Source organism: Miniopterus natalensis, chromosome 4 (assembly GCF_054644295.1).
Source record: "Miniopterus natalensis isolate mMinNat1 chromosome 4, mMinNat1.hap1, whole genome shotgun sequence".
Classification (NCBI taxonomy): Eukaryota; Metazoa; Chordata; class Mammalia; order Chiroptera; family Miniopteridae; genus Miniopterus; species Miniopterus natalensis.
This window is the reverse complement of record NC_142084.1, coordinates 10,588,416-10,600,940: the sequence shown is the minus strand read 5'-3', so window position 1 is coordinate 10,600,940 and position 12,525 is coordinate 10,588,416. Positions and strand designations below refer to the sequence as shown.

General features: G+C 43.6%; 1 protein-coding gene across 1 annotated transcript; it reads right to left on the bottom strand.

The window, feature by feature from the left end:
• Positions 1–1,530: 1,530 nt before the first annotated feature.
• SPINK1 (serine peptidase inhibitor Kazal type 1) lies at positions 1,531–10,334 on the bottom strand. The gene is made up of 4 exons (XM_016219087.2): positions 10,280–10,334; positions 9,524–9,555; positions 5,429–5,535; positions 1,531–1,576 (listed from the first exon to the last, which is right to left on the bottom strand). The coding sequence occupies exons 1-4, from the start codon at positions 10,332–10,334 to the stop codon at positions 1,531–1,533; spliced, it is 240 nt and encodes a 79-aa protein (XP_016074573.2).
• Positions 10,335–12,525: the final 2,191 nt, after the last annotated feature.

Here is a 12,525-nt window from a genome sequence, read left to right as displayed (position 1 = left end):
GGGGAGCTGTTCCGTGCCCGGTTGGCCGAGTCACTTGGCAGACCACAGCATCCTCTAGTGGTCGGATTCAAACCTTAAGACACGTGTATTCTGGGTATCACAAGAAATTCGCCTAAACTTGAGCGTTGGTCTTTTGCAGGCGTGGGACAGATTTTGATTGGCTATTTCTGGTTGGATGGGTGACTCTTCCCCACTGTATATCGGGGAGCCTGATGTATCTCAGGCCCTTTCAGCCCTCTGTCCATTTCTCCATTCCAGGCTCAGTTCTCTCCTTGAGCTCAGGAGTTTAAGTTGCTTTTCCTTTTCAATAATTACCGACACTTTCCTCTCTTGAAGGTAGTTTATTTCTACCTTGCTGTTTCTGAGTATAAATACATATTTTAATATGAGGATCTTACCTAATGCTCGGACAGAAGAAATAGACAACGAACAATCCACCGGAGGTGACTGCACTCGAGATGAAGCATTAGGCTTGGAGTCAGCCCTGGCTCCAAAGCCTAGCTCTGCCCTCTTATGTGCTGCTAATATTAGCCATGTTATTTAACTTTTCTGTTTACTCACAAGATAAAGTTAACTTTTCAGGGCTTTTGTGGCTGACATGTGAAACAAAGTGAACCACACAGAGTCCTCACCACCCGTTCATCTGGCCTGTAGCTCCTTTCTTGCCTGATCACCTCTTGGGGATGGTTTGATGGCAAAAGAGACCATTCCTCAAATAATTCAGAATCAGGCTTTTGGTCCCCTTCTGGTTAGCTCAGCACAAAGCCCTCAGGCCCTACGAAGCACATTTCTGAGTCAAGCTCTATGAAGCCCTCCACCCAGACCTCAGGTACCAGCGAAAGTGGGGAGCTCAGTAGCACTGCTACTCACCCCACTCACTAAGGGGGAGTTACCCCTGCTGAGGATGACATATGGCTGAATGCAGAGGCTGTTCCACAGCAGAGTTGAGAAAATGTAGCTTTTCTGGTTTCCTCAATGATTCAGAGCCTCTTTGAGAAAATCGTGTCTCACCTGAAATCTATACTCTGAGATAGAAGGAAAATATTGGCTATTTTTTTTCCTACCAGATAGCTCTTTGAAATCTTACATCCATGTAGCTAGACCAATGCCAGGCGCAATAGATGCTCAATTAAATCCCAAAGAAACCTAAAGGAATGATTTCAGTAGTGAAAGGTGATGGCTAACATGTTTCCGGACTAGTTTTCCAATTGTTTCTGAAAATGCTAGTCTAATCCCGAATGTATTGCTGATCAACTGTGTCCTGTCACTTAATATCAGCAGTCACATTTCCTGAGACAGAGTCCTCAGAATGTGGGGAAGATGGGGAAGGGAAAAGTATCGCGAAGGAAACCCTGTCTGAAATTACAGGATTGCTGGATTTTATAAACTTGGCTCTTTGTCCCCATTATAATTGAACATGTCTCTGAGAATAAAGCATATGGGAGCCACAGGAAATATTTAGATGCATTTTATTTAACAATCAGGCAGTGGGCATCATGGTGACCTCACAGGATTTCAGAACCTGGGTTCTCAGCAAGGCCCCTGTTTTTTAATGAGGACAGGAGTCTTGCGGTTCCTGTAGAAGACATTGAAAAAAAATTAGCTTAAACTTTGCTGACATAAAAAATGACTATGGGAGAAAACGAACAAAAAAAGTTTAGCTTTATTCAAAATAGAGAGGTTTTTTTAAAGACTTGAGGTTTGAGATTTATCCCCATTTCTCTTTCTTTCATCCACCTATTCATTAATTCACCAAGTACTGATTGAGAACTATTACATACACTAGGGATATAACAGAAAGGAAAAGTATGTGTCCTTACAGATCAGGTGGGAATCACAGTGGAACCTCTGAAATTAACCTCAAATCCATTGTTGCTTCTTTTGCTCCTGATGTTATTGTCCCAACCACTGAGTCTCCAGGTTGGTGCCTGGGCGACTGCAAGGCCTTCCAACTGATTGAGCTTTCCCCTTAGAATTCTTGGGATTCATGTTCCTGAGACCTCACAAAGGAAGCCATCTCTCTCCCATCTGATGCCTGCCAGCTCGAAGCACCCTCCCCTCCAATAAAAAATTTTCTGTCCTCCTTTCCCAAACCAGTTTCCTCTTCTCTAAGCCAAATATTTCTAAATCCTTTCATTGTTCCTTGTGAGATTAGTTCCAGATCTCTCATTTTTCTATCCATTCTTTCCTTGAATATACTGGGTTATAAAAATTATTTTACTTCTCTATTGCTTGAGGACATCTGACTCATATATATATGTTTAAATATCATTTTACTGATTTCAGAGAGAGGAAGGGAGAGGGAGAGAGAGAGAAGCATCAATGATGAGAGAGAGTCATTGATCTGACGCCTCCTGCACGACCCTTACTGAAGATCGAGCCCGAAGCCCCGGCCATGAGCCCTGATGGGGAATTGAGCTGCAATCTCCTGGATCACAAGTCAATGCTCAACTTCTGAGCCACACTGGCCAGGCTCATATATCTTTATGCCTGCATTTATCTAGACCTTGCTGATTCTTCATTTTAGGAGTTTTTTTATGCTTTCTTGTTCCATAATTATTTTTTTTTAAATATTTCTTTATTGATTTCAGAGAAAGGAAAGGAGAGGGAGAGAGAGATAGAAACAGCAATGATGAGAGTCATTGATCGAGCCCACAACCCGGGCATGTGCCCTGACAGGGAATTGAACCCCGATCGCCTCGATCCCAGGTTGACGCTCAACAGCTGAGCCACGCCCGGCCGGGCTCCATAATTCTTAATCACTCATAATGCTTATTTCTGACGTAGCATATACAAGCACAAACATCTAAACAGAGCACCCAAGTCCCTCCTTTTCTTGAGCTGTGCTGTCCAGTATAGTAGACACTATCCACATGTAGCTATTTGAATGTAAATCAGTTAAAGCTAATTGATAGTAAAATTCAGTTTCTCCGTTGCATTAGCTGCATTTTAAGTGCCAGAGGCGTGGCTCGGGGCTTCCATATTGGACGGCACAGAGAGCATGTCCGTCGTTGCAGAAAGCTCTGCTGGAGATGCTGAAAAGAACTTGCCAGTACAAAGCCCCGAAGATGTAGAAGAAATAGGAAACGGCCCTTACTGAATATATCTGCCAAGCACATAACTATCAAGGAGATAGAAGCCCTCGTTTGTCTACCCATCACAAAACCCGATAACTAGGGGTTAAGTTATTAAGGAGACAGTGCACTTGCTGGGTGCTTTTAATGGGCAATAGAGAGAAAGGCAATGTGGTGCATTTGAGAAGATGTTGCATTTGAGTAATTTTCTCTGTAGACCTGTTTTCTTATCTGAAAAATACTGGAGAAGTTACATTTTCTGGCAATCAAATGTTCCTCCCATATTTACTTTTTTTTTTTTTTTTTTTAAGAACAGAGAGAAAGCAGGACTGGTACATTGTGAAGGCTGAGGGAACAGGGCGGGTGTCCCGACTCTGCGCTCATGTTTCCCAATATGTTTCACTCTAAACATTGAGCCTCTCGGTCTTGGCACTTGGAAATTTCCCAGGTGTCCAAGGCTGTTCTATTGCTGTCTCCTTCCCTTGGATGGAAATATGATATTTGACCTTAATGTCAACAACATAGGTCATGAGAAAATTAACAAGTGGTTTCAAGTCCCTCTTACAAGCCTTTTTAAAAAAAATAGATTTGTATTGATTTTCGAAAGAGAGGGAGAAAGAGAAACATGTATAGGAGAGAGAAATATCGATCAGTTACCTCCCGTATGCACCCTGACCAGGGATTGAACCGCAACCTGGGTACGTGCCCTGACCTTTTGGTGCATGGGACAACGCTCAGCCAACTGAGCCGCACCAGCAGGGGCCTCTTACAGCTCTTTAAAGTGGAAATAAATGCACCAAAAAGCCAACACCTAATATTTTGGGTTTAAAACTTTAGGATATTAGACCTTTCTCCCTGATGACCTATTTCCACAATCCTTGTTAAACACCGAGACTTTTCTGAAATGATTTAAAGTAGACCAAGAAGAGAGATCACGTTAGAGGGAATTTATACCATGGAATTGTGGAAATGTAGTCATTTGAGCCTAAATCAAAGTTTTAATACCCAATAAACTCTATGGTAACTGAGTTTTCTGGGTCAGTTGTGGAATCTCTTGTTCTGATCATTTTACACCTTTATTTGACCTGGAGTACTTTCGTGATGCTACCAAAAGAACATCCTTTTCATGGATCCTTTCTTGACCCTTTTAGGAAGAAGAAATCTCTAGCCTTTCTTCACTCCTGTAGCAGTTTGCTCGTAGCTCCTTTGGCGGCATTTGTCACAAGTTGTAAGAAGCTCCCTTACTTGTGCTCAGGACCTATCTCCACTTATTCATAAGCACAAGAAAAGCAGAGGAGACTAGCACGATGCTTGTGTTCGGTAGCTGAGTAAGGTAGGAAATCCAAGGCAGAGCTATTTCTCTGAGGACCTGAGTCTGGTTCCCATCACCCACCTGTAATCACTTCAGAAAATGAGCTTCATTGAGGCCAGCTCTCATGCCACAAATAAAAAAGTTACAAAGATATGTTTTGGTCACCTAATCTATATAATTCATACTTGCATATTTCAGGTTTTAGTAAACACAATTATTACTATACCTACAATGATATTTTACCTTTAAGGGCATTTGGGGTGTATGAGCTTTTTAAAAATCCAGACTATCTACAGTTTTGCTATGAAAGGATTGATTTTTTTAATTCATGAGAGAACAATTCAAACATTTTCCCTCCTCTATTCCATTGTCCTTAACATATTTTATGTTAATTCCGGTCTATTTTATTCATTTTTTCCCCTTCTTATTTCTCTCCTTCTTTATGGCATAGAAAAAGCCTCCAAACTTTTCCAAATCCTAGCAGGCAGAATTCATTGTTTTTAATTTTCTGCTCTCTGAGCTCTGTGCTCAGACGCCCATTGACCACACTGTTAGCGTTGAGTGTAAGCGAACTGAGAGACAAAGCAGGTTGGATTTTCTTCTGTATCTCACAGATCCTCAGTCTGGAACCTGACGCTGAAGCATGTTTGGAAGAGCAAGGACTAGGTCCCCGCTCTGCTACTTACTGCTGGTGATCTCGGGTAAGTTATGTAGAGTAACTGAGTCAATTTCTTCATGTGTGTAACGGGCTTAGTGTTATTTACCCCATAGAGGCTTTGTGAATATTAAGTGCCTTGCACAATGCTCGACACAATAAATATTATTTTCTATCAACACACACGCACCTCTATATAATCATACCAGATAAATAATAAGAAAAAAGGGTTGAAAATTATTTTTGGAAAACTAGATGTCTTGTTTCTCTTGTGGTAGAATGGATGATATCGCTATATTGATTGGGGCTTCAGGGGATAAGAGACATGAAAATTTGAAGACAACTAGCTTAAAATATATTTTAAAAGAAATTTAAGCTTTTACTCACTTATTTTCCATGCATAGAATGCATTCATTAGAATAAGTTTGTCCATCAGTCCCACAGACGGGTTTATAGATCTTGGTACATCCATTCACACTACTGTTACATACAGCCTGCAAGTGGAACGAAACAGAATAAGAGTTCATTCTTTGAATTTACAGCAAAATCTCCCAAATGGTTTTTGCCACCCGGGAGTTGCTCGGCATAAAGATGGAAGCACAATTGTGATTACGAGAGGGATATGAGTGTTCCGAGAGAAAGAATGAAAGATTTTGGACAGAGAAGAACAAGACGGAGACGTAGGTAACAGCTACACCCGCCGCCTCCCGCAACCACATAAAAATCACAACTAAAATACAGAACCACCATCACTCAGAGCCTCCTGAGATCTGGCTTCACAGAAGCCCCACAACCAGGGAGCTGAAGAAGCACCAAGACCCGTAGGAGGGGTGGAGATGCAGGTGGATTGGGGCAGAATCGCAGAGATGGGGCTGCGGGCCCACACCCAGTGCCGCGGGGTAAACCCAGGAGGGCATCTCGGCGGTGGGGGTTTCCCGAAGGAGGGAGGGGTCCCAGCCCCATATCAGGCCCCCAGCCCAGGGCTCCAGGGCCGGGAAGAGACGTCTCCACACCTTGGGGCTATGAAACCAGCGGGGACTGTCCCTGAGGGTCGCGGAGGCTGTGGGAGCCCCAGCAGCTCCTCTAAAGGGCCCGGCACAGACTCACTTGGACGCTCCCTCTGAGCCCAGCGCCGGGCAGCAGCCTGAAGGGACCCGGGACACTCGGGGAGGAACAAACCTGCCTGAGATCCGGGCAAGAGGCGGAGGGCGGCTTCCTCCCGGGCAGAAGGGCTGGCGGAGGCCATGGCTCCTGTGGCGAGTCCTCCCCGCACAGCCGGCAGGCAGGCGCCATGTTTGAATCGCCAGCACCTGACTGCACCTGTGGCCCCGCCCCGTGATCCCCGGAGGCCCCGCCCCCCCACCTGCAGCTCATCCAGGCCATTTCCAGGGGCTTTTCTGTGCAAGTGGCCTCTCGAGCCTCATGCTTAGGACTTTCCTAAAATCTCTCAAACAAGCAGCAGCGGGCCCCAAATGGCTTGATAAGTGGCCCCAGGCCTGGCGCTAGTAGCAGCTGCACTGGTTCATAGCTTGGCCTCTCCTGGGCACCGCCAACCCCAGCACAAGGAGCAGCCAACTACGGTTTGCTGAGTAGCTCATGCTGGGTGGGCCTGGGCAAGGCACTGACACAAGCTGACTTTGCACCTCCCGGGAGGCCCCAGAGACCGTGAACCTGGTGGTCAGACTTGACCACGCTGGATTACAACCCTTCCACATCCACGAGTGACACTCAAGGGGCGCACTTGGTGAACACCAAAGCTCCACTGAAGTAAATCCTGCTCCATAGGGGTGTCTCCAGCACAGCAGCTCTTTGGCTGTAGTTGCAGCTGGTCCTCACAGCTGACTGGCCTGGGGGTCAATTCCTCCCAGTGACGCCAACAGCAACCAAGGCTCAACTACAATAGGACAGTGCACACAGCCCACACAGGGGAGCACCTAGAAGGCCCAGCTCAGGTGACTGGGGAGGCTGAACCACTGGACCCTACAGGACACCTACTACACAAAGCCACTCTACAAATTCCAGGAGACATAACAGCTCTACCTAATACATAGAAACAAACACCTGGAAGCAGCCAAAATTCGGAAGCAAAGAAACATGTCACAAAGGAAAGAACAGAAGAAATCTCTAGAAGAGGAACTAAATGAAATACATCCAAGCAAGCTAACAGATACAGTTCAGAATAATGGTTATAAGGATGTTCAAGGATATTAGTAAGAGTATGACGAAAATAATTGAGAAAATTGATGCTACACGAACTGAAATGAAGAATAATTTACAGGGAATCAACAGTAGAGGACGCTGAGAATCAAATCAGCAATTTGGAATATGAAGAAACAAAAAACACCCAACCAGAAGAGCAAAAAGAAAAAAGAATCCAGAAATATGAACATAGTGTAAGGAGCCTCTGGGACAACTTCAAGAGGCCCAACATTCATATTATTGGGGTGCCAGAAGGAGAGGAAAGAGACCAAGAAATTGAAAACCTATCTGAAAAAATAATGACAGAAAACTTCCCCTACCTGGGGAAAGAAGTCGGCTTTCAAGTCCAGGAAGCACAGAAGGTCCCAAACAAGAGGAACTCAAAGAGGCTCACAGCAAGACACATCATAATGAAAATGCCAAAGGTTAAAGACAAAGAGAGAATCTTAAAAGCAGCAAGAGAAAAGCAATTAATTACATACAAGGGAACACCCATATGACTGTCAGCTGATTTCTCAACAGAAACTTTGCAGGACAGAAGGGAGTGGCAAGAAATATTCAAAGTGATGAAAAACATAGGACTACAACCAAGATTGCTCTACCCAGCAAAGCTATCATTTAGAATTGGAGGTCAGATAAAAAGCTTCTCAGACAAAGAAAAGCTAAAGGAGTTCATCACCACCAGACCAGCACTACAGAAAATGTTGAAGGGTCTTCTTTAAGAAGAAGCCAATGAACAAAAGAGTCTGACGGACTAAATAGATCCAGAGACATTGACGCATGTAACAGACCATCATATTTCAGAGAGAAGAAGGAAGGGGGGTAGAGGGTGGGAAGAGATTAACCAAAGAAGCTATATGCATATATGCATAACCTATGGACACAGACAATGATGGGGTTAAGGCCTGGGGAGGGAGTGGGAGCAAGGTGGAGGGGGTCAACTGGGGGGGGAAAAATGGGACACCTATAATACTTTCAATAATAAAGATAAGTTAAAAAAAAAAGAATGAAAGATTTTGAGTCAGAAAGCCTGGTTTTAGGTAATGCCTATGCTGTTTACAAGTTGCCTGACATTGGTAAGTATTCTGGTGTCTCAGAACCTCAGTCACTTTATCTGCAAATGGGAATGAAATCATCTATTCCTAATGGTTGTATGAAATTTTAATAAGGTGAGTGAGATAAGGTTCAAGTTTATGACCACTGCAGGTGCTAGTTCCCCTCAGGCCAGCCACACCTTGGAGCATGGTCCTCCTTGCACGTAGTTCATTCTCTTAGTCACTTGGGGACACTGGGTGCCTTCCACCCTTGGAGTCTTTGCACAGCCTATTTCCTCTATGTCAATAAGAACTAGTAATTATTAAGTGACTATTATAGGCCAGAGACTGTCCTGAATGCTTTTTATTTATTATTCTATTTAAAACTCACAACTATTCTATGAACTTTTTATTATACTCTCCTTTGGCTGAAGAAACGAGGCACAAAGAGATTAAATCACCCGTGGCCACACAGCTATTAATTCCTGGATCCAGGATTCAAATCCAGTCAGTGTAGGTCCTGACCCTATCTCTTAGCTACTTCACTCTACTGCTTCTCACCAGTTATATTTTGCTGACACTCATTTATCTTTCGTGGCTCAAAATAAATCTCACTTCCTTAGGGGTACTTTCCCCGATCACCCTAAGCTATGTTCCCAAAGGTACCAGAACTTCTTTATAATACTTATCACGGATGGAATAATTTATTCACTATGTGCTTTTGGTTTGTCATCTGCCTCCCATCTACATATAAATGTAATAAAAGGGGGGCATTTCTTCCTTTAGATATAGACATGGAATATTTTTAGGTATTTGGATATATAATTTTTTCCTAGAGGAAGAACCTAGTTTATGATGTTCCTCTGATCATTATTAAGTAGAGCTCCGTCTTGGTGACTTGGAGAACTTTAAGCCAACATGGAAGCATATGAGGAGGAAGAACTATTTGGAGTGAAGTTAAGAAGGCTCCCACCCCCAATCCTTGTCCTTCTAGATATTCCTGGTATATATAAAAACCTCTTCCCAGCAGGCATTATGTGACTACATTGAAATTGCCTCTGTATCACTGAATTTGTCCTTCAACATGAGCCCCTGTGGGGGAACTGCTGTTAGTATCTGCATTAAGAAGTTGAGCCTTGCTAGCATTCATTTGTCTTGACTTTAGGCTAAACTGAAAGGTGTCCACTAGACTGTGATTGAAACCAACAGTTCTGTCCTGAGAAATAAGAGATTACAAAATTGTCTTTACCTTTGTTCCTGGAACATCAGCTTTAGCGTTACCTAGAAAACATAAATCAGACATGTGAAGTTGGGTCCTGAATGGGAGAAGCTAGACCTGTTTCGCTCAGAATTCTCTGCTTCCGTTTAAGACCATGACCTCTCTGCCAGCCTCTTCCATTCCCCACACCTTCTTACTGCTGTTTTCTCTGAAGGACGTCTCATTGGTGTCCACTCACTCCCTACCTGTTGAAACCTCAAAAAATTAAGCAAAAATGTGATTGTGACCAAAGCATCTCAATTTGGTATTTCCGAAAAGTTGACCCATGGCCTTGAAAATAGAAATGATGTGTTTACTGCCTGAAATGTATCAGGCACTGAACGGATATCTTCTGAATGCTCACTGACATCCCCACAGCCAGTTACTTAGACCTTCGATCTCACCACCAGTGATATAGGAAATATAAGTATCTTCATCTCAGTTTACCCATGGAGTTTATATAGCTGGCTGTCAAACACAACCAGCAGTAACCAGGCCTTCTGGTGTAAAACTAACTTTTGCAATTATCTTTTAGTCTCCTTTCATAAGCAATGTTAAAAAATTGTTTTCTTTCTTTTATATTAAAATTCCTCTTTCTAGAATTCTCATCCATTGATCTTACTTCATCTCACTGGGACCAAAAGTTTTGTTGAAGACTAGATCCTAAGTCTAGAAGATAATGCGCCCAGTAAAGCAACAGATCCAAAGGTTTTATTCAAATCAGAAAAAATATACAAAGGTACCTACCAGATAAACTCAACAGGGCCAAGGCACTGAGAAGAAAGATCGCCACTATCTTCATGGCTGAAGTTTTGTGTTCGGAACTCAGCTGAAAACCGCACTGAACTTACCAGTTCTCTTCAGAACCCTTGGACAGGAAGGGTTATATGGGCAGGGTGGCCGCCCAGGCTCCACCTGCTGCCCCGTGTCACAGGTCTCCGGGGTTATTCATTGACTTCGCAGCGCAGCCTGGCCTCCAGGGGTGGGTGACGTCACCTGTGTGAGAAAGCAGAAAGGCATGCCATGGCCTGAAAGGCGCAAGGCCAACATCCCGTCGGGACAAGAGCTCTGCTAGTTCGTTAGTTGGCTCTCTCCCTAGCCTCCTCTGTGATTTGGGGAAGCCTTTCCTTTCCTCAGCCCCCGTTTTTTCTTCTGTTAGGTGAACTCAAAGGTCCCTTGTACTCTGTAGTTCTGGATATCTGAACTGGTGTGGGTATTTTTTCAAAAAGCCCTCTCCATTCTTTCTTGCTTTTCTTCAGCTTTCCCCCTTTTGATTGTTTCTCTATTTTTCTGTCACCCATTCACAAAGCCTCAAGTAGCCGACAGAGGGGCAGGTTAGAGACAAGGAGGACTCACTTCCTTGAGGGGTGTGTGTGAGTGTGTGTGTGTGTGTGTATGTGTGTGTGTGTGCGTGCTTACTTGCCAGAGACACTTACTAGCTCTATGATATTGGAGATGTAGCATACTTTTGCTGTGTCTCAATTTATTCATCTGAGTACTGAAATAATAACAGCACCTAACTCAAAGTGTTGATCTTTCATTCAGAAATATGTACTGTGTCTACTACATGTCATTGGGAAACAATTCCCTACTCTCATGTTTTGCATGCCTTGTGACTAGAGGCACTGCCTGCCTGTGTTTCAGCCCATCTTCTCAAGAGTGTTTGTATAACGAATGGCCTTGGAGAGAGGAATAGTTCCCCTCTGGAACGAAGGGGAGGTTTGTTTATGTTTAGTGTAATAAAGATACTCTCTCCCTCCGGGGCAAAGCTTAGGCAGGGATAGTGCCCTTTTAAAAAGATTTGAGATTTTTTAAAAACTAGACATCCTACTCTTGCCACACACTGCACTTTCTGTCCGGGTACCACTGGGCCCTCTTCACATCACCCTGGGAACCTGAAACAAATGCTGACACTCTGACTGTGGCCGTTGAATAATTAAGTCTCTTGTCTCTGACCCAGGAGTTCGTGTCTTCTGCCAGCATCCATTTAACCGTGGCAGGCTAACTTGTTAGCTTTCAAGTAGGGTAAAATCTCAGACGCTTCCAGATCTTCATATACATCAAGAGCTGTACTCATCTCTGAGGACATATCAGTGACTAGAAATGATAGTCTCTACCCTTGTGGAGCGTCTATCGAATTTTAGATGGGGGAGACAGGCAATAAAAAAATACATAATTATAAAATATATCAGATTATGATAAATATCATGGAGAAGATGGACAGAGAGGATAAGTGTGCCTGAAGATTTGGAAGAGTGTTGTTATAGATTGGTCAGAGATGGCCTTGCTGATCAGGTGACTCTGAAAAGAGACGTGAAGGAAGTGAGATGTTTAAACCATGTGACTATTCAAGAACAAGCCATCCAGACAGAAAGAAATAATAGCAAGTGCAAAGGCTCTGAGACAGAAACTTGAGATGTTGGAGAAATATCCAGGATAACTATCTGCAGCAATGTGATGGAGAGAACAGGCGGTAAGATAAAGGAAGCAGTGGGGCACTCGGTAATAAAGGGCCTTTGTTTTTTGACCACAGGGAAAGCCTCTGGAGAGCATGGCAGAGGGATGACATCTGATGTTTGTTCTAAAAGGTCACTTTATCTGTTCTATGAGGATAAACCAGGAGGCAAGTACAGCAGCAGGCAATCCAGCTGCTAGGCTATTGTAATGGTCCAACCAAGAGATGACGGTCACAGTAGGACAAGGTCGGTTTTGCAGCTTAGGCGAATTAATACCTATGAAGCTTTTATAACAGTCTCTAGTGCATGGTAAACACTCAGAAATAGTATCCATCAATATTATTTTGACTGTTGTTATTTTTTCAGTATTTCTAATGCTGTTCTGCCTAAACAGAAGGCTCCTCTTTAGGCTTACACGTGAATACATTCTTCCTAAGTCTTTAAGGCCCAGTTTGAATGTCGTTTCCTGCTGGAAAACTTCTTCAGCCCATTCTGGGCTTCTGTGGCATTTTGAGCATGCTTGAGTATAACATATAA